General features: G+C 36.8%; 1 protein-coding gene across 5 annotated transcripts in view; it reads left to right on the top strand.

Annotated features, from left to right (window-relative positions):
• The window catches only part of Pak1 (p21 (RAC1) activated kinase 1), a 111,176-nt gene that overhangs the window by 74,384 nt on the left and 8,922 nt on the right, over nucleotides 1-27,870 (top strand). For all 5 annotated transcript variants that reach the window (XM_076938281.1, XM_076938294.1, XM_076938288.1 and 2 more), the window contains exons 6-11: nucleotides 12,574-12,690; nucleotides 15,353-15,527; nucleotides 17,369-17,432; nucleotides 21,305-21,353; nucleotides 25,730-25,842; nucleotides 27,610-27,727. In XM_076938281.1, coding sequence (XP_076794396.1) covers nucleotides 12,574-12,690; nucleotides 15,353-15,527; nucleotides 17,369-17,432; nucleotides 21,305-21,353; nucleotides 25,730-25,842; nucleotides 27,610-27,727 — 636 coding nt within the window. The remainder of the gene's footprint in view (nucleotides 1-12,573; nucleotides 12,691-15,352; nucleotides 15,528-17,368; nucleotides 17,433-21,304; nucleotides 21,354-25,729; nucleotides 25,843-27,609; nucleotides 27,728-27,870) is intronic.

Consider the following 27,870-nt stretch of genomic DNA (forward strand, 5'->3'; position numbering starts at 1 on the left):
GTGTCTGATTCTCTGATCTTTCTTCTGTCTGCCTCTCGCCTTTTATATGTCTCACTTCTAAGCCACGCCTCCACGTCACACCTTTAATCATGCCCTTAGGCTTTGTCTCTAAATCTGATCTCTAAGTCACGCCCTTAAGTCACACACCTTTAAGTCTCACACACTCAAGGGAAAATCCTGGGTTATCTCAAGCAAGATGTTATCAGGGCGTGCTCAGCTGTTGCAGGCTAATGTAATCAAGTCTCTTGCCAGGGTATATGGCTCAAGATGGCTGCAAGGATGATAGCTGCTTTCTGTTGGCTCACCATACCTCCCCACCCTCGAATTCCTCCCTGCTCAGTGTGGTGTTCAGCTTTCATGGGAGGGAGGAGATTCTATTTATTTAAGAATATTCATTGTGCCCTCTGAGGCTATAGTGGTGTTCTTTAACTTAAAGGATGGTTAAAGGAACCACTGAAGAATTAGCTGGGAAGTATACCTAGATGACCTTAAAAAATCCCTGTGTCCCTTGTTTTAGAAGTTGCATTTTTTCATGGAAATTATGAATAAGAAATGAGATACTGATATCTTTGAAAAGGTCCTAATAAGTAAGCAATGAGACAGACAGACAGACAGACAGACAGACAGACACACACACACACACACACACACACACACACTAGTGAATACTAGTCTTTACATGGGGTATTGTCTCTTATAGAAAACTGTTTATAGCCAGGCTTGGTGACCAAGCCTGTAATCCCAGCTACTTGACAGGCTGAGGCAGGAGAATTGAAAGTTTAAGTCCTACTTGGGCTGTAGTTGTAGAGTGAGTTCAAGGCCTGCCTGAACTACTTTATAGAAACAGTTTCAAAACAAAAAAGTTAAAAGATGTTTGAGAGTGCAGGTGAATGGTAGAGTACTTGCTTATTACGTGAGAAGGTGCTTATACCATATTGATTTATTAAACATTTACAGAAAACTCTATTCTCTGCCAGGTCCTATGTGAAGCAGACAGCGTCCTAGACTTGCACCTCCTACCTAGTCTTATAGAGGATATGAAGGCACATACGGTTACAGTTCATTATGCTATAAACCCCACAGGTCAGGGACTGTACCTGTCTTATTAATAGCTTTGTCTTTGGTACTGAGCAGGTTCTGACATTTGCTAAACCATTTACTGAATTAAAGATTGAGTGTGTCAGTGAAACCATCTCAATGGTAACATCTATGCTGAATGAGTTACTTAGAGTAAGAATTAGAGAGACAAAGAAATTTTAGATAGAAAATTATATGCATGGGGAAAGAGGTTCACAAGGTATATATATTCTGGGAACTGCTAGTAGTTTGAAATGTCTGGATGTAAAATGTCCCAGAAGAGAGGTTGGCAGTGAGGAGGCATAGTAAAGTAGGCCAAGTCATGTAGGAGTTTGGCTTTGTCTAAAAGCTAATGAAAAGCTTAGAAGAATTTTGAACAGTGAGAATAGTAATATATAACACAGTACTGAGCCACTGTCAAACCTTGGTGCCAGCAGTCAGAGTCATTTGTGCTCTTGGCAAGTATAAATGGTACCAGTCTGGTTCTTTGCAATGTATTGGGTCCTTTTTTATTCATTATCTCCTTTATTTTTTACAGCAGTGTAATGAAGCAGATCTTTGTTTTATAGATGATAAAACTGAACTAGAGAAAGGTTAATGATAATACACATAGGATTCCGACTCTGTCCTGCTTTCTTCTTATTCTTGCTGGTTTGCAATAAACATGATCTTGTAGAGCTCTTTCAGCTCAAAACAGTCTTATCTGTGTCTAGGATCTGACTATTAAGATTCCATGGTATTTTTATTTCTGATTCTTATTTATAGAATTCATACCAGCCAGGTATGGTGGTACATATCTGTAATCTTGTTCAGGAGGTAGAAATAGGATTATAAGTTCCAAGCTATTGTGGACTACATAGCCTAACCCTATCTTAAACAAGAGAATATACATTGTGTGATAGGTTATTTGGGTGCTGAGAAGTGAAGGGCTGGTAAGAGCTTTGCTCTTAATATCACAAGCTAGTGATAAATCAGAGTATATTAAAAGGATGTATAACATAGTGTCAGGTAAAGCTAGGTAATAAGAAATGGCCAGTGCTTTCCTGTTTGAGGGGTAGTGTAACAAAAGCCTGTTTATTAAGGGCTTATTAAGGATCCAGAATATAAAATAAGAGCAATTGGAGTTTGGCTAGAATAAACTATTTTAAATAAAAGTTATATATGTATGTATATGTATGTATGTGTCTAATATGTATATATATGTATGTATACACACACACACACATATATTGTTAACCCAAAGATATATTTCAAGAGGGACAGTATTTCAAAACAAAAAACAGGCCATAACCTAACCATTGTAAAGAATTCATAAAAGACACAATACCCATTAGGAGGAGTTCAGAAGCAGCTTTAAGTAATTGGAAGCCAGGTACATGGCACATGCCTGAATTCCTAGTACAGGAGATGGTACTAGGGATTATAGGTAGGGTGCCTGAGAGAGAGAGAAAACACAAAACACTAGGAGATTTCTGCCACAGATGTAAAGAAAGGGAAACATAAATCTGCAGTTGAAGAAAATACTTGTTACTTTTTCTGATATATTTTATTTATTGACAATTTTATTTTGATACAATGTAACATGATCATACTTCTCAGTCCTCTCCCAGGATCTCCCAAAAATCTACCTCCCACTTTCATGTCTTTTCCTTTTTTTGTTTTTAAACCTGCTGAGACCAATTGGTGCACTTGATTAGAATGTTTGATTGATCTTGTTGGCTTCAGTGCTGGTCTTGTGTCAGAAACTACAGCTGCAGTGAGCTCATGAATGCAAGTGCTACATCATATCCAGAAGACAGCATTTCAAAGCCTTCCTCCCTACCCTCTGGCTTTTCCATTCTTTCCACCTTCTCTCTGCTATGTTTCCTTGAGCCTTGGGTAGGGTACCAGGTTGATACAGAGCTGAGCACTCAATGGTGGGTGACTTTTTCTGAGTACTTTGAACAGTTATGAGTCTCTGCATTAACTGGTGCCCACTGCAGAAAGAATGGTCTCTGGTCAAGGTTGAAAGAAGCATTAGCCCATGAGCATAAATGTAAATATTTAGGAGGCAGTTTGACAACTTGTCCATTTAGCAAAGCAACGGCAACTGCAGTAGGTCCTCACTGTGGCCTGTGACCTCCTGAGCCAAGGGCTTGTGACCAGGTTCACAGTGCCAGGTGGGGATTCCTTCCTGTGAAGAAAATACTTTTCAAATTCTGCATCTCAAGAGGAGGGTTTTCATACTTTTTAATACCCAGGAGGGAGAACTCCTTCCTTTATATACTTTTTCATGCCTAAGTTATCCTAAAGAAAAACTTGCCAGGAACCACTTCTCTACAATGTATATATTAAATCAGACCTGCCATAAATATATTGTTGGAGTAATCAAAGGGTAAAAGAATTCTTAAAATTTAAAAATGTAATCAACAAACATCAAAGGACAATTACACATAAAGGAAGTTCAGAAAATTAGTGAAACAGATGGAGAATTTGAAAATAAGGGGCAGTGAGCACAAGTCAGGAAGACAAGTTAAAGAACAGGGAGTAGAAGAGAAAAAACAAATATGACACACACATACTCAAAAGAAAAGAAACACAGCAGTTCCCTAGGTAAAAAAAAAGCATGAGTTTTCAGATGAAAGGCCTACCAATAACCAGATCACATAATCAGAGACTAAAGATATAGAGAAAATTCTTAAAAGCCTCTTTAAAAAATTGTGCCAGTGTAGAGCCAATGTAGACATTAGTATCAGACTTTTTAGCAGTGGTAGATAAAGGAGGTATGAGGAAAATTATAGTGTCAAAAATTCTATACCTAATAAAATCAGCATTTGATCATGTCAAAATAAAAACATGTTTGGACATGTGAAGATTGAGGTTTATAATACACAGATCATCTTTGAGAGGCTAAACATTAAATAATAATCATTAACTCAGAGATGATGGTGATTAAGAATATTCACTTAAAATTTATCATTTTTATCCAAATTTGTATTAAAAAGTCCAGTTGTTAGTATTTAGGCATTCAGCTGGCCTGCCCTCAGGGACATAGCAATTGCTTATAACATGACCTTACCACATGACCTGCTGCAGGTCAGGTGTAACGTGTGTGCTGAGAACAAAAGGGCTTGCTGGCTATTCAGTCGCTCTCTCTCTGTTCTCAGTGTCCCCTCTATCCGTTATCTATGGGCTTCCCCTTCCCCTTCTGTCCCCTTTCTCTGCCCTCATGGCTCTGCTCCTGTCTGTCTGCTTGTCTGCATGTCTACTTGCCTGCCTCTGTCATTTTGTAGGTCCTCACTTCTTTCCCTTACTCCAATAAACCTCTTTTATACCAGGTCCTTTGCATGGCACAATTTCCCAGGGGTGCACCATGGCTTGGGCCCACCAAAGCTACTCACCTCGCTACATTATACTTCATAATACCAGTAGGACTAGAAACTATCAAATAAATAACACTATTTCCAAGACTTCTCTTCACCGTTGCAATCCTGTTTTGGTATTCTATTTTCTGTAATTTTTTTTATCATTATTACTTTTGACATTTGGTGAAGCACATCCATTGGTAGCTTTGAGAAAGTAGGAGGTAGATAGTTAATATCTTTTGGGTCTTGGAATTGGAATTTCTATTTTCTCATATTTTATTAACACTTTGGCTGATTACAGAATTCTAGGTTGATAATTTTTTTTATCAGAATTTGGAAAATAATATATTTTTGTCATTTACCTAAAGTACTACTAAATCCAAAGCCATTTTTATTTTTGCATTTTTATATATGTAGGGTTTTTTTGTCACTTGAAAAGCTCATAGGATCTTCTCAACTAACATTCTTGACTTTCAAAAACTATATACACATTTTCATCTTTTATTATGAAAAGAACAAATACACATGTTATAAACTCTTTCAACATGAATACTCCAGCTTTCAAGTACTGGAAGATATGTTTGAATTGTTTTCTTTATTTCTTCTTTCATTTTCTTTGTTCTCTTTTTCTGGAACTCTTTTGATTTTTGTTTTAATTTTTGGGAGATTTTTTTTCATTATATACATATTGAGTTTTATTTCTATTATATGTTTAACTTCCAAATGCATTTTCATTTCAAAATTTAATATTGTATTTTGTGTCTAGAATTAGTATCTGCTCTTATCTTGGAGAACATTAATGATATACTTGATTTTGATTTTTTTTCCATCCATTTAGCCTGATTCGTGTCTGTGTATGTGTGTGTTTTTGTTTGTTTATTTTCTGGGTGGTACTTGTTTTGTTTTTTCCTCCTTTATGTTGAAGTTTCATATTTAAAATTCTTTGGAGGTCTCATATTTATGATTGAGATACTAAAAGCTTAGTAGAACTTAAGCTCAATTTAAGGTCAGTGATTTCAGTAACTTACAGTTTTAGAACCACCTCCATAATTCAGACTTTTTATTTGTGAACATCACCATGGGATAATGCACTAGTTACTTTTCTGTTGCTTTATGGTTGTAAAACACCATAACCAAGCCAGCTTACAGGAAGAAGTTTCTTTGGGGGCTTACACTGGGATAGGAGTACACCATCATCATGGCAGGGAGTATAGCATCCACAGGTGGGCGTGGCACTGGAGCAGCAGCTGAGAGCTTACTTACATTTACAAACAGGAAGCAGAGAACACATAGGTAATAGCACCAGGCTTTTGAAGCATCAAAACTGTCCCCAGTGACCTTCTGTCAACAAGGCCACATTTTCTACTTCTTTCCAAACAGGGGACAAGGCATTCAAATATAGGCCAGACCTGTATTTAGAAAAACCCTTCATATTTTCTTTTTAGAATTTTTCTTTCAGGTTCTAGGTCAGACCCAGAGAAGAATTTTACAAGTTTTCTTTGTTGATAAAGATCTGACAACAAAAGTAGCTACCATAGGTTGTCATCATTTTCCATCCCCACCAGCAATTATGAAGGTTCTAATTACACTGTACCTCTTCTTGTTTTCTGTCTCTTGATTATAGTCATCTTGGTGCATGTGAAGTAATATCTTATTGTGGTTTTATTTGCATGTCCAAATGAGTAATGGCTTTGAGTATCTTTTCATTGGCCATTTCTATTGTGTTTTCTAGACAAATTTCTTTTTTTTTTTTTTAAATTAAAGATTTATTTATTTATTTTATGTATGTCAGTACACTGCTGCTCTCTTCAGACTCACCAGAAGAGGGCATCTGATCCCATTACAGATGGTTGTGAGCCACCATGTGGTTGCTGGGAATTGAACTCAGGACCTCTGGAAGAGCAGTCAGTGCTCTTAACCACTGAGCCATTTCTCCAGCCCCCTCTAGACAAATTTCTTACCTGCTGTTTGATAACTTTATGTTTTTCAAATTTATTGAGGTATATTTTCATGGCCTAGCATTTCTGCTGTGGAATAGTGACCCGTGTGGTTGCTTGGTTTTTTTTCTGTATATTATACTGGATGGGATGTGAAGGTCAAATTGAATGTTTGTGTTTTCTATAACTTCTTTTGGGCTCTTAATTATTGAGAGCAGAGAAATGGAATCCCCAAGAATAATTGAAATCTCTTTGTACAATAGAATTATTTCTTGCCTTCAACATGTCATTTTTTGCTTTACATATGATGACTTGTTTTACATAAGTATTTTACTTATAATCATATGTTGTATGACTTTATTTATAAAATTATTTCAATTGTTTTTACTTCTTACACATTATTAAATGACCTTCTTGATCCTAGTAATATTTCTGTGTCTCTGTATGTATGTCTGTCTCTCTGCCCCTTTCATTTTCTCTCTCTGCTGGGATTAAGCTGAGGGCTCTTCACATGCTAGGCAAGTGCTCTACCACGGAGGTACATCTCCAACATGCTAATATTTCTATAAAATGTTTGCTTTAGTTACTATAACCCACTGCACTCTTTTATGACTACTATTTTTATGTACATATTTTCTAGTTGTTTTGCTTTAAACTTTACTGTAGAAAACATGTTTATATTTTGTTTGCTGTTTTTCTTCCAGTGTAGCAATTTCTGCTCTATGGGGTATTTAGAGTATTGATATTTAACAGAATTATTATGTTTGGATTTTTTCATTTGCTTCCAGTTTTTCATATGGATCTTGACTTTGTGTTGAAAATTTTTTTTAGTGCATGTACATATGTGGTATGTTCATCCCTGCTTGTTCATATGAAAACCAGAGGTTGTCGGTAGTGTTAGACTGGATGTTCAGTAAGTCCCCAGGACTCACCTGTTTCTACCTTATAGTTCTGGTGTTAAGAAATACAAGAAGATATGTCTGGATGCAGGAAGACATGCTTGACTGTGCCTGTGCTGGTTCGTTTTAAGTCAACTTGATGTAAGCTAGAGTCATTGGAGTCAAAAATTTTCAATGGAGAAAATGCCTCTGTCACTGACTGATAGGGGAGGGCCCAGTGTTGGCATATTTGTTTTATCTATTTTATCATGTTCTCATACCTCTTTCCCTTCTCCACACTTACCCACCACATTCCCTCCCAATCCCCAACACTGGGTAGGAGGGAGAAGTTAGAGGGGAAGGGGGTTGTAGATCTCTTTAGACTACTTCTTGCTGATTAGGGACTTCTTGTTTCTTGGGGCCAGCCTAGTCTTCATCATCAGGATATCTTCTCAGCTAATTGTAACAACAGCAGTCAGGAGGAAGCAGCAGGTGCCTTCTTTGGACTACCTCCCACCCCTCTCAGGGCTCTTGCATTATACCCTCTGCAGAGTCCCCAGAATTAAACTATCTGCATCTGGCAAAGATCACCCCCCACCCCCACCCCCTAGAGCACAAGGCAATCATAGTTAATGGTTGTGGACAGTCTGAAGCAGCACCCAGACCTGAGATTAAACCAAAAAATGTACAGCTAACAACTGGGCTTTTAAAGAAACTAAACAGCTCAGCTCATTGGACTGATGGATGGTGCCTTCCTTGGGCTGGAGCTACAGTGTTCTATAAGAAAACAGGCTGACCAAGCCATGAGAAACAAGCCAGTAAGCAGCATCCATCTATGGCCAGTGCATTAGCTCCTGCTCAATTTTGAATTCTTGTCCTGATTTCTTCTGGTAATGAAAAATGGTTTGAAGTATAAGCCAAGTAAACCCTTTCTTCCCCAAGTTGCTTTGGTCATTTCTCACAGACATGATAACCCTGCTAGGAGACTGCCTTTTTACATATGTGCTAGGATCTCCGGTTCCTGGTTTATGCAGGAAGCACTTTCCCCAGGAAGCTATCCTCCAACCCCTTGAGTAAGTTCTTGTATTATATTTCTTAAAGCTGGGAAGATGGCTTAGCCATTTGTCATGGAAGCACTGGGACCTAAGTTTAATTCCCAGGACCTACATGGTGAAAAGAAAAAGCTATTACAGATTGGGCTTTGACTTCCACATGTAGTTTGTGGTACATAAATTCTCTATACTAAATAAATCTAATGTAATCAAAACTATTTCTTTGTTGTTACTCTGGGAATTCTACTATATATTTTAATTATTATAATCTACTTAATTTTCTTTAGAATTCAGATTAATGTTAACTAAGATCCCGTAATAAAGTCTGCTCTTTCTTTACCTCTTCTTTGAGCTCCTGTTGTCTTTCATTTATATATACTTAAATATACTTCTTTAAATGAATACACTGTATATATTAGAAGCCCAACAATGCAATATTGTAGATTTTGCTTTATACAGTCTTTGTTAATAAAAGAGCAACAAGATTTGTTGGGCACCTTTAATCTTAGCAATCAGGAAGCAGAGACAGGCAGATCTCTGTGAGTTTGAAGCTAGCCTGGTCTACATAGCAAGTTCTAGGACAGCAAGGGCCATGTAGAGAGACCTGTTTCAAACAAATGAATATATGTACATATCTATATCTCTATATATGTATATTATATGTCATATTATATACATATTATATACATATGGAACACATATGTATACATATTATATACATATGGAAAACATGTATATAATATGTATATAATATGTATATAATATAATATGTATATAATATGCATATAATATGTATATAATATGTATATAATATGTATACATATGTGACACATGTCACATATGTATATAATATGTATATAATATTATATTCTATATAATATTAACATATATAATATATGTTAACAGATTAATTAACATATAATATATGTTATTTATACATAATATATACATATATATTATATAATATACATGTGGTATGTATTATATATAAACAATACACACATATATATGCAATACATGTTATATATTATATAATTAAAGCAACAAGAAATCTAGAAATGTGTATTTGTAGAATATTTCTTATATATTTACCATTTTTTGTGCTTTTCATTTTGGCTGGTAGAGTTGAGTTACCATTTGATGTTATTTTTCCGTCTAGTGGAATTTTTTATATCTATATAGGGTTAGTTGCAAGTAAGATATGCTAACAATAAATATTCCCTGGTTTGTTTTTTTTAACCAAAAACATATTCATCTTTATTAAATAATTTTATTTCTTTATTTTTATTTATGTTGGAGCTGTCTGCACATGCCCGTGTGTGTTTTGGGGTGGTGGTGGTAGAGGACAACTTCCTGGAGATGATTCTTTCCTTCCACCCTTTGGGTTCCTAAGAGCAAACTCGGGTTGCTGGGCTTTGTGGCAGATGCCCTTACTTGTTGATATATCTCTCCAGCCCTCATCTCCATTTTTAAAAGACAGTTTTATTGTATATAGATTTGTGAATTTAAAAATTTAAGAATTTTAGCTCTTAGAATATAGCATCCTCTTGCTTTCTGGTTTCCAGTTTCATTTACATTTTTTTCCTTGAGATAGCATCTTACTATGTAACCTAACACTCTCCTAACTTCCTCCTCCTTTCCCCTCAAATTACATAACTCTTGTTTCACATTCCTCATGATAACATTCTAGATCGAGAGGATGACCTACTGCCTATGGTGATCATAACTTGGTGCTTATCTATGCTTGACACTGTCAAGTTGTGTGCTCTATTATGATCTGTTTTTATTATTTGAGATTGTAATTCCCTTAGTGTAGCAAATGTTCAGTCTTTCTGAATTCTTCAGTTTGTCACTTGTTGGGATTTTTGGCTTTCCTTGCTCAGGAGCTTCAGATGGTAGGCATTAGGGGGCCTCACCCTCTGGCTCTGTCTTGTGATGGTGACCTACTTCAGAACTTGAACCATCTTTTTTCATTTTTATGCCTTTGATGTTAACAAAATCCACCACAGTATTCTAGGCACTCCGAAAATATGTGAAATTTATGTCAGTTTATCTGAAAAAAATACATATTGCCTTTCTGGTCCTACTACTAAAACAATAACAATAAAAATAACTAATCATGTTTTATATCCACTTATCTTGAATCTGGTTATTTTTGTCAAGCTTTATTACAGTTTGCATGGAAAAATCAAGTTGCTGCAGATCATTAGCAAATCTAATTAGTGGTACTAGTAAAGTTCATTCTGAGATAGGATTTGTTATGGCCCGAGCTGCCCCACGTTTGGGGGCCCAAGTGTCTCAGACCGCTCTGTCAGTGTTTGAACCTGCACTGCCAAAAGCCTTGGGGGCTAAGTTGTTAGAGCCCACACTGCCCCAAGCTGCTCAGGTCCATGGGTCAGGGTTCAGCAAGAGAGAGAATGAGGACAGATGCAGGAATAGAGACCAGACAGAGTGTGATTCAATCCCATTTATTCTTCAGTCTCTCTTCCTAGTCCAAGTCCCAAGTCTTGAGTTCCTAGTCCCTAGTGCCTCCAAGTTCCAAGTTTCTTCTTCCAAGTGCTAAGTGCCTAATGTCTAATAACTAACCAAATTGTACTGTTAGTTGTACTCTCTAACCTAATGCCTAGTTCCAAATTGTACTGCAAGTTGTACTCTAAGTTGTCTCCAAATTGTTCTCTCTAATGTCTAATAACTACTCCCAAGTTGTACTCTAAGTTGTTCTGTCTTAATGCCTAATTCCTACTCCAAGTTCTACTCTCTGAAGTGTCTGATTCTCTCTTCTGTCTGCCTCTCGCCTTTTATATGTCTCACTTCTAAGCCACGCTTCTAAGTCATGCCCTTAGGCTTTGTCTCTAAATCTGATCTCTAAGTCACGCCCTTAAGTCACACACCTTTAAGTCTCACACATCCAAGGGAAAATCCTAGGTATCTAAAGCAAGATGTTATCAGAGCGTGCTCAGCTGTTGCAGGCTGATGTAATCAAGTCTCTTTTCAGGGTATATGGCTCAAGATGGCTGCAAGGATGATAGCCGCCTTCTGTTTGCTCCCCACAAGGATTGAAGCTCAGTGAAAGAACATCCAGCCTGGGGAAAAAAACCATTGACCTTTTTAGAATGAAAAAAGATCTTATGTTCTGCACCTTGATTGAGGCAGGGCCTGTCACATTCATACCCTATGACATAACAGGTTCAGGAGTTTGGAAAAAGGAAGTGGGTCGCTATTTAGACTTCAAGTTGCTATATTAAGAGGAACAAATAATCACAGTGATAAAACATAGAAAATTAAATACTTTTTATTTTCCTCTCTACACTTATTTTCTGCTCTTTATAAGGAGTAAAATTCATAGAATAAGAAGAAACTGAACATGGCTTTGAGTATTTGGTTGTATAAGGCAGATAAGGAAACTATAAGCTGGCTTACTGTGGGGTGTCGACAGAAGGTGGCTATCATCTGTGCAGCCATCTTGAGCCATATACCCTGACAAGGGACTTGATTACAACAACCTACAACAGCTGAGCACACTCTGATAACATCTTGTTTTAGATACCCAGGATCTTTCCTTGGGTGTGTGAGGCTTAAAGGTGTGATTTAGAGATAAGACCTAAGGGTGTGACTTAGAGGTGTGGCTTAGAAGTGAGACATATAAAAGGCGAGAGGCAGACAGAAGAAATTATTAGGTTTTAGGCACTTGGCACTTGGAGGAAGAACTTGGATTTAGACATTAGGCACTTAGCACTTGGAAGAAGTAACTTGGAACTTGGAGGCACTAGGGACTAGGAACTAGGGACTAGGAACTCAAGACTTGGGACTTGGACTAGGAAGAGAGACTGAAGAATAAACGGGATTGAATCACACTCTGTCTGGTCTCCATTCTTCGAGTGCGTCCTCACTCTCTCTCTTGCTGAACCCCAACCCTCGGACCTGAGCAGCTTGGGGCAGTGGCGGCTCTAACAATTTAGCCCCCAAGGCTTTTGGCAGTGGGGGTTCCAACATTGACAGAGTGGTCCGTGACATTTTGGCCCCCAAGTGTGGGACAGAGCGGTTCTCAACAGCTTACTATTCTTTAGTCTTTAGGTGGGAAAGGAAGCTTCCAAAGTGAATGGATAGTGATGGCTAAAAGAGAGGGAAGCTGCCTGAGTAAGACAGCTGACTGCACAAAGGTAGAGAGCCTTGGTTGATGAGCTTTCTTTCATAAGGGGCATTGGAATTGAGTACCTTCTAAAGAACTAGCAGACCTGGGAGTTCTATGTCCACTGGACCAGTTGATTTTGTTCTTTCTGCATAGAATGTGAAGACTGTGTCTGAGACCCCAGCAGTACCACCTGTGTCAGAAGATGAAGATGATGATGACGATGCTACCCCACCTCCTGTGATTGCTCCACGCCCAGAACATACAAAATCTGTGAGTCTCTGGGGATCTTGAAGGCTACATGATTCACTCACATAAGGGGTGGCAGAAAGTAGGGAGGTAGTGGTACTGAGGCTAGCAGGCTGGTATATAGGGGTCCATAGACTAGTACTGATACTGATACAGTCATTGAACTACTTTTTTTCCCTCTCATGTTTTGAGACCGGATATTACTATCTAATTCATTCATAGTGAATAGCCTTGATTCATAGTGATCCTCCTGCCTCACTCTCCCAAGTGCTAAGATTACAGGCATGCACTACTGTGCCTGTACCACTTGTACTGTAGCTGGACCACTTGTTTTGACTACTTTCTACATGACTAAAGAGATGTGGTTTGTTTGTTATCTCAGTTATTCCTAAAGTTCTCTTAAGTAATTGATGTTTATATCAGTCTAACCTTGGTTTACTTACCCTTTTCTTTACATATAGGCTAGGAAGGTATATAGAATTGGTGCATTTCACTTTCAGAATAAAATAAATTATTCCAGTTTCTTAGGAAGTAGCAAATTGCCAGAGATTTTTTTCTTATGTTTTAAATATGCAGTGGTCAGCCTCTCCAGCATCTATGATAATCCTGAAAGACTTGGGAGAGTTTATAAATACATTAGTGCTATCAATATGCTGGACATTAGGAGTGCATTTTGATGCCGGATATTGGTAGTGATTTCTCTTTAAACTTCCTTTGAGGTTCTTGCATTTTAGAATAGCCACACTCCCTCCTTCTGCACTTTGCCCTGTCTGCAGCTCTGCCTTTTGATTTAGCATCATTGAGTGGTGATCTCCCATCTGATGATACTCTGAAACACTACTAATATTTGTTTTGGCTTTTTATTATGAGAACTCCATAATGAAAGAACCCTCTGGGACTTAAGCTCTGTGTTGATCAAATGACTAATGGAAGGTGCTGTGGAGGAAATTCAGTTAGATAGCCTACCTCTTAGCCTAAGAACTTGAAATAGAATCTGGATTTCTTTGTCTGTAGGAAAGTAGCCTTCTAAATCAGTGAACTGTCAGTATCTCCCTCGAGTGTCTGGTTTGTGCTTTGCAGGCATATTTATTTAACACAGTTTTCTCTTTAAATCTTGAACTCCTCTAAAGTAGAGAAAATATCTATCTATCTATCTATCTATCTATCTCTTATTTGTGTGTTATTTATCTTTTTGGCACTTAATATAGTTTGGCAGAAGGATCAGAGAGAGGGCAATAAATATTGAATATATATTGATAAATTTGCTTTTCTTAGCATTCTTCTCTGAAATAAATATTACTGAGTTCTAATTTTTAGAAGCAGATGAGATTTGGATCAGTAAATTGATCTATCCATAGTCACTTAGTAAGCAAATGCCAGGGTTTGAGAGCAGATAATTAAATCCAGATTACATTCCACTGTGTGTGTGTAGTATGTATGTATGTATGTATGTATGTATGTTTAGACATGCAACCAGTTAAGGAGAATGTTATAGAGGGAACAGACAGAATATTTTTCCTCAAGGAATATAGATGGAGAAGTTAAGGTTTAAGTGCCTGGGATATAATTGCTCTACAGGTATAGAAATAAAAATTGAGAAACTATTTTGCTAGAGTAGTCAGAGTCCAGTTGAAAGATCTGATATGTCCATTTGTTAATTGATTCTATTTAAACACTTACCTGAATGCTTGCTTTTTATTAGGTTAAAGTTAGAGGACTCAGGGAGGAGCAATGTGTGTTTCTTGTCTCAGTAGATCTTACAGATGATCAAAAAAGTAATTATGATTTTTAATGATAAAATTTGATAAATACACATCTTCTGGAAAAGGAAGTGTAAGCTGAGAGCACTTTCTTCTTAACCTTAGTAGTATATAGTTGCTCCTTTCTTAGTAACATCTCTCCTTTGGTTTTGTAGCAATTACTTTCTCATTTCATTCCTCAGAGTAGGGCAGTGTTTTGTACAGTGCTAGGCTTCCCAGGGATTCTCAGCAATTATTTGTTAAACAAATGAATGGATAGGAAATACAGTGTCTTTAAAAGCTGAGGTTTGTATGCTTAATATCTGCTGTTCATGGCATGTCATTCACACATGTTATTTATTATTAAATAAGGTGGGTAATGTCACAGTTTTATAGACAAGGAAACTGAACCACAGGGAAGTGATGTAAATGGACTGAAGTCATTCAGACAGTAATGAGAGATGAGAATTAAGCCCAGGCCATCAAGTTCCTAAGTTTTTAAAAAATTATTATACCCTCCTGCCTCTTGATGAATCAGAGTAGTTAGTTCCTGGTAAGAGCTCAAGAGGGAATAACTCCATAGAAAACAATGTTAAGTGTTGCAGAGTGTCAGAAGATATGAACAAGTTTCATCTCAGAAAAACAGAGTATCATGGGTGAGGAAGGTTTCCTTCTAATGATAAAATCTCCAAATTTTTATTGTGAGTCATCTAAAGGCTTTGGAGCAATTTCAGTGCTAAGGCCATCACTAACCCTTCTTGTAAAGTGGGAGCAAAGGAAGGTTGTTTTACCCAGGGCAAATGGGCTGGGGCTCAGATTTTGAAAATATAGGAGAAAGGGTGAGTGGGGAAGGGAGGAGGTTCCTGGGATGTTTAACTAGGACATAGAAGAGGTTCCACTGTGCTAACAAAGGCTAGCTTTGCCAAAATTTCCCACTGATTATGCAGGTATATACACGATCTGTGATTGAACCACTTCCTGTTACTCCAACTCGGGATGTGGCTACATCTCCTATTTCTCCTACTGAGAATAACACCACTCCACCAGATGCTTTGACCCGGAATACTGAAAAGCAGAAGAAGAAGCCTAAAATGTCTGATGAGGAGATCTTAGAGAAATTACGTAAGCACTTTATAGCTTTCTTGAATCATCCCTTAGTCTATGACTGATTTATCATTGAAATGGAATGCTACAATAAAGATCTGGATCCTAGGTTTAAGCCATGTGCCTGGCTGCTCTGTTTAACACTGAACTATGGGCTGTACTGCTTACTCATCATCTGAACTTTCACTCATTCTGTGTTTCACCAGCTCTGGGTGTAAATTACCTAAGATAGAGATGTACTAAGAGAGAATGTGGGCAGCTCACTTGAGGGTTATGGACATAACTAATAGCTTTAATTTTGTGACTAGTCTAGAGTATTGTATGGAGAAAGATTGCGATATTGACTACCTGGTGGGAAGGGTGCTCTTGTTGGTGCTCACTGTTGATTTAGGAGAAGACAGCTCTGCCAGCATGGTTGTAGATAAAAGAAGGAAGGGGAAACCAATGTTTAAGAACCTGTTCTGTGTGACAAATGACAAGCAAGATAGTTTCTTGAATTTTTAAGTTTTATTGTAGTTACTCTGTGAAGATACTCATGATGATCCTTATTTATTCAGTTAAGGTTTTTAAGACCCAAAGATTCTATACCCGCTCCAGATCATAGAGCTGCAAAGTGGCCCGGCTAAGGTTAGGTCAAGATGTGTTTTGTAAATAGAACACATCGCCTATTGCAGTAGGTATAGGTTGAACTTTATTTTCTATTTTATTTATTTTTTTGTGGCTTGGAAAATTATTGAAAACAGATTTGATGTGACTGGTTTGATCAAGTTTGTATGGTCACATTGCTTTCTAAAGCTGAGGTTCGTGGTTCTTTAGCAGCTTCCTATTTCTAATAATTCTTGTTTAACCTTTTTTATTTGTTTGTTTCTTTGTTTAGTTTATTGTCTTAAGAATTGTCCTTGCTAGGGCCCTCATATGAGGAAGTAAAAGCCACTCCTAGGCATCCGTGAACCATATGTACTCCTGTTCTCTAAACCATATTCTTTTCTAAAATAGTAATACAGTGCATTATAAAGACAGTCTGGCCTGGACAGTTTCCTACTGTTCTTTGAGTCTTCTTTCCTCTTCATGCCTTTTTAAATAGTTATACTTACATTTGATTTATTTTAAGTTAAAGGGTATAATAACATATGTGAGAAGTACCAAATCCTAGTGGTTGGGGTATCGTTGAAAAAGCTTCTTAGTCTGAGAGATTAAGAACCAGACTGTGACTCCTTGCCCAGGCACCAGTTAATGTATGAGTTTGGAGAAGTATCTTCCCTCTGTGGGTTTCAGTTCCCTGCCTCTAGAATACCACTGTGAGGCCCATGGGCTCTCTCATATGTCTGTGTTTTTTATTTCAAGCATCCCCTGCTACAGAACTTTCTTAGCTTTCCAGACAGCACCTTTCTGAAGCCTTTCCAGTCTCTGTGCCCTTTCTCCATTCCCAATCTTTTCAGCACTCATTACAACAATCACTATATTTTTGTAGCACCTTCCATTTGCTTGTCTTTTCCATAGATTGAGCTTCTTGAGAATAGTGACCGTCTTAAATGTGCCTCATCTTTCTCTTTATTTGTAGCACTCAGCATACAGTCTGGTATGTAACAAATGAATAAATGTTAATTAATTAATTTAAAAATGAATAGCTTTTAGGCATTAGAAATGGAATAAATTACTATTAAAAAAAACACAGTCTAGGATATAAAACTTTTGGTTAGGATTTATTGGGGAAAAGTTAATTGCCTGGCTGGTATGCTTTTGGGGAACTAGATACAATTCTTTAAAATTTGTCAACTTAGGGAGTTAAGAGGATCATGGGATCTTTTGTGTATCTTGAGCTGGAACAAAATGATTCATGGTCTCTGTTTCTTTCAAAGGGAGCATAGTGAGTGTGGGTGATCCTAAGAAGAAGTATACACGGTTCGAGAAGATTGGACAAGGGTTAGTAGGGGCATTCTGTTTCCTTGGAGAAATGTCTTAAAATTGTATGTACTGGCATGTATGAACTTACTTTTTTTGGTGTTGGGTTTTTGTCTTGCCTCTCATCAACCTTGTTCTTCTTTCTTTACTTTGCCTCACTTATCTGGAAGTTTGACATTAGGATAACTTCTGAATTTTGCAGAATTATCCCTTATATGAGAAATGTATGATGTATTTGACCCTACTAAAGTATTCCTGCAGCAGGAATAAATGAGTCACCTATTGTCTTAGCATAAAACCAGTTTCTCAAACTGGTTTTATAAGTGGTTTTCCATATTAACCCTATTTGCCCAAGTATTGAGACCCATCATCACTAATATGAAATTTAAGATCCAGATCTATGGAGTCTGTAGTACTGGGAAGGGACCTATTTTTCTAGCTCGATGACAGACTTTGTGACCATTACTCTCTAGTTTCATCTCCACAGTGCATATGCTATCTTCTCAGAGGATGAACTCAGCAAATCTTAACTGAGTTTTTGTTATATGTTAAGAAGTGTGAATATGGCTATGAATCAGTCACAGTCTGCACTCAAGGCTCTCAGATCAGTGGGAGACAGAAAGGCATACAAAGGATTATAATATGGAAGTCAGTGTTTGTCTGGGAGAAGGAGGTCAAATGGGACAAAGAAAGAGGGAATAGAAGAATCGTGCAAGGAGCTTAGCAGTGAACGTGGGCTTTATACAAATATAAAAATCAAACTGTAGGCTTATAATTTAATGCACAATTTTAGGTAAAATTGAACCTCTATATGAAAAGTCAAAATAATGAGATTTTTATGGATATGTCAAAGACATGAAGTGTCAAAGAAACTAAAAAGTTAAGTTTGGCTCATAATGGGTTCTCAATGAATCAAAAGTGTTGTTATTAATTAATTCAACCTTTTTGTCTTGATTTTCATAAGCTACCAGAAGGTTCTAAAACTGTGTTAAAGGATTGTAAAATATGGGTATGGGGTGTTATATTTGCACATCATGAGTTTATATATTATTTACATTGAGTTTGTTATTTGATCTTTATAGCAACTTTTGGCTGAACAGATTTAATTTTTTCCTGATCTATGACATGGTTTTCCTACTAGATAATACTTTTGTGAGTCCAAACTGGTAAAAGATAGCTTACATTTTTGTGAAGAAATTATTTTATCTACCTCAATAATGTAGATGGAATTTTGTTTTTTTTTTAATTTTGATTGAGTATCTCATTAAGAATATAGCAAAAAGGTGCATGGACAAATTTCAGTGAGTTGGATTCCGACTCTAGATTTGAGTAATTTATCTGTAACTGGAGGATTGTGGATTAAAGACATTACTCCTCCAAAACATGCCTTAAAAATGTGTGTACAGCATCTATGAAATGTTCTCTGCTTTGTTTCTCAGGTCTGTTAGGGCTAAGGCAAGAATGAAATATTTATTAAGCACCTATATTAATGTTGCTATATTCCATAAATTAAAAATGTAAATACCACACCAGTATAATGAATTGGTACTGTTACAATTTTCGCTTGTTTCCCTGCCCCTCCCTTTAAAGACATGAGGACTGTTAAGTTGCCTGACCTTAAGTGTGTTTGCTTGAGATAGAAATAATAGAGTGCTACTCAGTATGCTCTTGTATCTTTCTAAACCTTCGTAAACATAGAAGATACAGTCCCAAAATGTTTAGTCTCTGAAACCTTAATATATTTGCTCTATAATGATGGTGTATATATGGTAGCTGGAGAGATGACTCAGTGCTTAAGAGCATTTTTGTTGTTGTTCTTGCAAAAGACCTGAGTTTGGTTCCTATCACCAACATGGTAGCTTACAACTATCCATAATTCTTGTTGCATGTGATCCCATTCCTACTTTCTGACCTCAGACACTAGGCAAACACATGGTATACATACATACATGCAGGCAAAAATACTTATACACATAAAACCTAAAAAAAATTTAAACAAGAGTGATGTATATTAGCAGGAATGCAGAGGTCTATAGACCAGAAGTTAGACATACATTCTACAACTAAAGATCTCTTGGCAAAGATGACCAGACAGTGAAGAAAGAGCTACCAGTGAACATAATCTTACTTGATAGCCAATATCTTAAAATTACACTTTACATGCAGGTAGCTAGACTGTCAGAGTGGTGGTTAGGGAGCCGTAGCCCTAGTTTCTAATGGGAAGACATACATACAACTAAGATTCTCTTAAATTGACCTGACTTTTGTGGGAAGCATAACTTTAGGATTTGCTGAGAACATCTTATAAAAGACCAGAATTAAACATGTCTACAAGTTGCACCATATATATGTGACATATAGTTTGTATAGCTACAAGTATGTGTTGCATATTTCCTAGACATGTACAGGATTTGTGGTTTTAGGCGTAAGGTTAGGGTTTTAGTAACTTCATATAGACAGGATTACATTTCTAGCCTTATCTACAGTATCTCTCACTCTTTGTGAAACACTTTCACATCTTCACTATACCCATCTCTGTGTTTGAGTATGTATATAAACACCCACAGGCTTATGTGTCTGTCATGGAACTAGTCTTATGTTTAGGGTGAAGTAGAAATACCAGATTTTTTTTTCTGGAATTATGTGTATTTGGAAAAGTATGTGCAGTATCATTTTATTTTTTAAAAAAACCAAAAATGCATTTTATTCAAACCATAGAACTCTTGATCAAACTCTTTTGATTGGCTGTGATTGAAAAGTGTGATTTTAAAATATCAGGGTATCCTATAATAAGGAGGGAAAGAATTCTTCAGAATTACTTAGTCTATTGCATGTAGGTTGACCAAATTTTTATAGTTCTTAAAAAATAGCTATATTTTTAAAAGATTAATTGTAGAATAGAATATCAAAAACTGAATATCAATCCTTGAAGCTCTCTCCTACCCCCCTCTCCTAATTTTTTTTTTTTTTTTGGGTGGGGGAGAGTCTTGTCCATCCTCTTCCCTTAGTTTACTGAATTACAGGATTACAGGCAGGTACCACCACACCTGACTAGTTGTAGGTTGGGTGGTGGTGGTTGTTGTTGCTTGTTTGTTTTGTTTTGTTTTTGTTTTTTGCTTGTTTGTCTGGTTTTTTTTTTGTTTGTTTGTTTTGTTTTGTTTTTGTTTTTTTTTTTTGAAATGATATTATACTGTAGTACAGGTTGGCCTCAAGTTTGGGCAAACCTCCTGCCTCAGCCTTCTGAGTTGCAAGGATTACAGGCAGATGGCACCACAGCAGGCTCTAGTTGTAGTTTTTAATGTGAATTTTAATCAAAGATAACACATAAGTATATTGCTCAATGAAATTTTTAAAAGTAAATAATGAATGTAAATGGTGTCCAGGACAATAAAGAGAACATTACTAATATTCTAAAAGACCATATTTTAATAAATAATAGTCATCTTCCCCAACCCCTTCTGAAATTCTCATTGGATCCACTTTCCCATCCCCTCCCAGTTGAAACTATACAAAATGAAAGCAAGTTCCCAAAGGAAGAGGCAAAAGTAGGGCAAACAGTTGTAAGAGATGAATGTCTTTGAACTCTTTTGTGTTTTATGGACTTGGCCTAGTGGTTAGTATGAACTAAACTCTGACATGTGCATGGAAGTACAGCTCAGAGTCAAAACTTGCTCAAAATCAGACAAAGTAAAGTTCCAGACTTGTTAAAGCCTTCATTCTTGACTACCACACACAGCTTTCAAATGTTAAAGACGGGGGTGGGGGTGGAGGGTTGCAGAGGGAGGGTTTGGTTTTACCTCATATTCCCAGGTTTTGTGTAAAGCTGCTTAGACAAATGCTATGTCATTGAACACCTGTGTTTGTTTTCCTCCCTCTTCCACTCTTTTTTTCAGTGCTTCAGGCACAGTGTATACTGCAATGGATGTAGCTACAGGGCAAGAGGTAAGTATTCATCACTAACTGTTATTTCTACTCCTTCAGTTTTTTGTTTAATTTGGAGTTAATTTTACCCCCCACCCCCTTTTGGCTCAATGAGGCAGTTTTGGCTTCTTTACCAAAAGAAAGGCTAGAACTAAGAGACTAATATGACAAGACTTAAAATTTTGCAAAAGCTTCAGTATGGAGAACAGGTCAGAGCAGGAAGAATAGACAAAGTAAGCTAGGTTGTTGTATAGTTCCAGGTAAGAGATGATGTTGTCAAGTTAGTAGATTTGAGAAGTAGTTAGCAGGTATCTTGATAGAACTTAGTGATAGATTGTGAGGACAACTTCCAGATGGGTAATTCTATTCCAGGAGAAAGAATAAAGTGAAAGGTGTAAGTGTGAAGAAAGTAGATACTGCCTGAGACATTTTACTGAATTGCCGAGTTATAGGAGATTTAAACGCATGACTGTCAGCCTCTAATCTAGTACCTTCCAGCTATATGTTTCAGATCCCACTGGACATTGGACTCCTCATTTATATGGAGGTACCTTATTTTATTAAGCCATGAGAATGCTGACCTTACCCAAGATCAGCAAAAATAATTCATGAAGGCAATAGCAAATGGTTGAAGGGTATTTATTTATTTATTTATTTATTTTTTGCAGACCACCCTTGGTTGGCTACAAAATAGGACTACTGATAGGTGGGCTTTGGTTGGTAGCTACCTGGAAGAAATTCTTAGTTAAGAGTATTGGAGCTCAAAAATTGAGCAAGGAACCTCCTCTCTGAGTGAAAATAAAATTTTGTTCCTCTGAGAGAGAGAGATGCTTCTAGTATTTACTTGTATATTTTTGATTATCAAAGTCTGGTATCTGTCCTTGAGGGATAGCACATACTTTATTGGGTTCTTGTTAGCTTACAAGTATAAAAGCCAAATATTGATATTCTGTGTGAGCAATTTTTTAAAATTACCTATATGAGAGCTGGAGAGTTGGCTTAATAGTTAAGAACACTTGCTACTCTTGCAAAGGACACAAGTTCAGTTCCCAGTACCCTCATTTGGGTGGCTTAGAATACCCTGTATCTTTAAGGGGATCTAATACCTTCTGGCCTCAGCAGACACTACACTTCTGTGCACAAACACACATGGACACAAATAAAATACATGCAATTAAAAATAAAATCTTAAAAAAGTAAAAAAAAAAAAAATTCATTATCATTAAGAATTTGTTGAGAATTCAAAGACATGGATGTTTGCCTGAGGTTACTTCTGTTACCTTTGGTGAACCATTTGACCTTTTTCTGTCCAAGTGGTCAGAGCTAGGTTAGACTCTTTGGGTTTTGAATCATGTGTATTTTGGGCTGCAGAGTCACAGCAGAGCTAAGGTTAGGTATTAAGGACTCCCTCCTGCTCTATTTCTAGCCTCTTGGGCCTTGTAACCCTTGATAGGAGACACACAGACGATGAGTGGTTCCTGGAAGTCCTGAAGGTGCCTGTGTGAGAGTGAGGGACAAGAAAGAAGCTTGACTTTGCTGTGTGCTTGTCTTGTGGTTACAAAACTATGAATGGAAGCAAATCCATTAGAGTAGCTAATGCAGTGTGGTCAGGAAGGCCTCATTTCCTGCCCAGGGGAGTATATCAGTAGTGAGGCTAGTGTGATGCTCTTAGTCTTTGTGAATGATTATGGGGTTGTTATGCATCTGGAAGAGGGGAGCTTTTGTCTGTCACACATAAATGGGTTAGCGGGTTAGCATGTTAGTGCTTGGAAATCTACCCATTAGAAATCAGTAATTTTTCAAGCTTGTTTTTAAAGGTAATGTGTATAATAGAAAGAACATACTAGAAGAGCAAGAGTTGTTAGGTTTACTTAATAAAGTAATGTTGTGAATATCTAAGAGTTAGGTAAGGCAAATACAGCAGGTAGTCCCCTCATCATTCTTGCTGTTCTTGCCAGGTGCTGATGGGCTAATATTAAGCTTATCATGTTCATTGCTGGCTTCTTTATTACCTAAATCTCTTACTTACATGTTGTGAGTAAAAGTAACATATTGCCTATTTTTTTGTACTCAAACTATATTTTGAATAGGTTATTATTTTCAATGTATTTCTGAGGAGACTTAGGTTCAGAAAACTGGTCATTGGTCAAATTTAGAAAATAAATCAAACCTAAAGCTAAGGTCTTTTGGGTTCAAGTTCAGTTATTTCTCTTAGACGTGCTATTGCCTATCCTTGATAGATTGAGTTTACTGTTTTATTTAAATTAAATTTTAAAAATTAATTAAATTTTAAATTAAATTTTTTATTATATTTGTGTGTGTTTTCTCAAAACAAAGAACTTATCAACTTATGGCTTCTATTTCTCTCTTCACATCAACTGTATTTGTTGAGCCCTGTGCTTGATGTTGGGGATTTGAGGCTTTTAACTAAGTTCTGAAATGACTAGATACATTCATATGCATGCGCGTGCGCACGCACACATACACACACACACCTGATTCTTCACATACAGTAGCGGGAATAAAATGATCTTACAAGGCTTTCTAAAAAGGGGAAAACAAACAAGCAAGCACATTCATTTTGAAAATGCAGTTTCTTTTGCCCTGATATAAAGCTTTTGGATGTATAAAAGTGGTATGGTATTCCAAACAGAGATGATCTTAAACAAAGGTAGAGAGAACATGGAACATATAATACAGTGATAACTAATATTGAGAAATTTTATTGTCAGGCTGAGGAATATTTCTAGGTAAACTAGAGCTATTTTGCTTTCAAATGGGAGGAAGTTATCCCAGTGTATATGGGGTTCACAGAGTAGTCTATATTAGCAGGATAAATTAAAACAAGTAGCTTTAAATGTATGTATGTAGTAGACCTCAGTATGTCTACTAAATGGATTCCACTACCTACTGATTTAAAATGAAATAGCCTAGGAAGGTTTTATATCTGACTCTACTACTGAATTAACATGTAGGTAAGTCATGTATTCTCTCTGAGCACATTTTCTTCACTTGTTGAAAAAGATTCATGTAAGGTATTGAATTGAATGAGAGAATTGAATGAGGTAGGTGTGGTGGCACATGACTTTTAAGTTCAGCAGTTGCATGGTAGAGGTAGGCAGTTCTCTGTGAGTTCAAGGCCAGCCTGGTCTACATAGTGAGTTTTAGGCAAGTCAGAGTCAGGACTACATAGTCAGATTCTGTCTCAGAAAAAAGAAAGAAAAATAACAAAGAAAGATAAAAAATACTTTTGAAGAGTGCCTAATACCTAGGACTCTAAAGGTATACCTTATCGTTTGTATTAAGTGAGATTTTGTTTTACTTACATAAACAAAGAGCCCATGAAGCTCCTTTTCACATAGAAGCATTAGGAATTGCCCGCTTCCTTCCTTCTCTCCTTCCTTCCTTCCTTTCTTTCTCTCTCTTTCTTTACTGTTGAGCATTTATTTAGTTGAACCTATTTTTTTTCACAGTGATTGTAAATAAATTGTTTTCTGTAACAAAGTTATCAAGCACTAGAATTTTAGTTGAAGAGTTGCATTTCCAAAATTCCAGTTGAAGCACTAGTTGAAGACAGAGTTGGAGAGTATAGAAGCTGTCTGAGAAATAAGAATTTAAATTGTATAGCAGTCCCCTTTCTTAACCTGGTAATCTCTGATTTATCTTTCCATGCCATATTGGGGGCAGGGGATAATGTACATGTAAGTACTGGGAACTGAACTCTGCAAGAGAAGTGCATGTTCTTAACTGCTAAGCCATCTTTCCAGCCCCATATACAGAACTTACTATTCTTTTATTTTTTAATTAACTATCTTTGAACTTTTCATAAGTTCTTTCTTTCTTTCTTTCTTTCTTTCTTTCTTTCTTTCTTTCTTTCTTTCTTTCTTTCTTCTTTCTCCTTCTCTTCTATCTATCTATCTATCTATCTATCTATCTATCTATCTATCTATCTATCATTTTAAAAGACAGTCTAACTATGAAGCCAGGCTGGTCATCATTGTGCAGTTCTTCTCTATCTCAGCCTCCTTGGTGCTAGGATAGTAAGTAGTACCAAGTATTTTTCTAGTGACTTTTTAAAGTGTCTTTTTACATTGAGGTATCAAATTTTGATGTATATCAGACTAGCACAGGGGCTTATTAAAACAGTTTGTGCTTTTCACTAGATTTTGTGTGGCACTTGAGAACATTTATTTCCAGCAGTCTTTGAGATGAGGTTAATTCCACTGGCTAAGAGACTCCCTTTAAAACCATTTAACATTGATAAGTTATGAATTATTTAGGGATAAGAGCATGCCTTCCTCATCATTGTTTCCTTAGTCCTTAAGGTCTAGTACTAAACGTGTGCTCAGTAAATGTTGTGTGACCCTTGGTGCACATTGAATTTACTATTATTTCAGGTGGCCATTAAACAGATGAATCTTCAGCAGCAACCGAAGAAAGAGCTGATTATTAATGAGATCCTGGTCATGAGGGAAAACAAAAACCCAAATATTGTGAACTACCTGGACAGGTATGGCATGGGTGGTTCTGTCACAGAAGTTTCAGGCCTTTGAAACTGAAGTGTTAGAGGAGAAGATGAAGGTGGTAGTAATTGGAACTGCTTCCATTCAAGTATTTTCTGCGCTGAGCTCTTTGATTGCTGGAAATCCTTCTGAGTGATGGTTAACCCTACCACCCCACAGCTTCTAGCAATTAACTCTTTACTGTGCTTTCTGTTTAGGGAAGTTGACCTTTTCAGCCCATCTGCCTGATGTCTTTATTTCATTCTATATTCTAAGCATTTCTTTATTCTGCTCACCTTCCTGAATAATTCTTATTGTCTATATACTCTTAAAATTCAATGCTCACGCTGGTCTGGGTATTGTTTTGAAATCTGACCACCATGGAAAGAATGGTATGCTTTGTTTTTCTAAACTCAACAAAAGCCCATTCATCTGCCATCCCCCACCCACATGCCTATTTCATTGATAACTACTAGTAAGCTTGTGGTCAACTGAAATTGATTACCATTCCCTCCCCATATAAACTTGTATCAAATTGGAAATACAAAATATTTTAGCTTACCAGCCTCAACCTACTGACTGCTGGGATTAGTGTATGCACCACCGTTTTTTACCATGTACTGTTTAGTCTTCATCACCTTAAAAAATTACCATTGAGCTGGAATATACTTACTATTGTAGCTTAGTGATCGAATGTTTGACTAGCATGTATGAGGCTTCGAGCTTGGCTCCCAGCACCACCATAAAAAAATTACAGAAGAACAGGATTAAAATCTTACCTTTGTTTGAGATAAGTGTTAAACTATCTCAGGTGTCCCCATCTGCCTAGTAAGAGTCCCATTATCAGGATGAAGAAAATATGACAGATCTCACACCTTAAGCTAACACATGTTTTTCTCCAGCATAGCTTCTTTGCTGAAAGTCACAAGTCAGTTGTCCACTTTTTCGCTTGTGTACAGTGAGATAATGTTGACTAAGTTACCTTTTTATGTATCCAAAAATGGGGCTGAGAGATCTAATCTTGGAGTCAAATTCATGCTAACTCAAGTAAGGCTACTGAACCACAGCTTTGGTTTATTTGAAGAAGCTAGAATCACAGAAACTGAAAGTAAAAGTTATTGTTAGCATAGTAACCTTGTGTAGACTTTACAACTTTTAAAAGATTTATTACTATTTTTTCACTTATATGTTTTTATGCTATAAATTTTATATAACATATTATCATGTTATTTTACTCATTAATTTATTCAGTAAATATTGGTATCTGCTGTGCAGGACCCTGGGGTTAGGTCTTGAACAAGATCCAGTAATTATCTTGTGGATCTCAGATCTAATATAACTCTCAAAGAGGTCTACTGACCCTCCCTTTTGATGGTAATGTCGCTCCCAAATCTCTTCCTTTTCACGTGTGTGTACTGCCTGGATGCTTTGCAAGCAAGGGAATAAAGCCAGGCTTTCTAATTTTAGGAGATATCCTCTGGTATTGTGATAAGATATAATTTTATATTTTAATTTAGTATTCTTAGTTTTAGTGCTTGGGATTTCACAGACCATGTATGCTTTGTTTTTTTTTTTTGTTTTGTTTTGTTTTTTTCCTGATAATTACTGATACTGTCCTCCAAATTTTGTGGTTTTCTAAAGTAAGGAATCATAGACTCTTCAAAAGCTAACTGAGATCATTTCTTTTATATCCTAAGTCCTAGGTTTTGAAACTCACTTCAGTGGCTTAATGTGTTCTGACTGTTCCTTCTCAACCTATACCTGTTTTTCTGCAGTTACCTTGTGGGAGATGAGCTATGGGTTGTCATGGAATACTTGGCTGGAGGCTCCTTGACAGATGTGGTGACAGAAACCTGTATGGATGAAGGCCAGATAGCAGCTGTGTGCCGAGAGGTAAGGCCAAGGATCAAACATGAAGTGACCTCCAAATTGCTGTCTATATTGCTGTCCACACCCAAAAGAGGCTTCAGTATGGGCTCTGTGGAAGTGGGAGAAGTTAGTTCTGGGGCTTATTCATATTGTATGCTTTTTTTAAA

Source organism: Arvicanthis niloticus, chromosome 1 (assembly GCF_011762505.2).
Source record: "Arvicanthis niloticus isolate mArvNil1 chromosome 1, mArvNil1.pat.X, whole genome shotgun sequence".
Lineage (NCBI taxonomy): Eukaryota > Metazoa > Chordata > Mammalia > Rodentia > Muridae > Arvicanthis > Arvicanthis niloticus.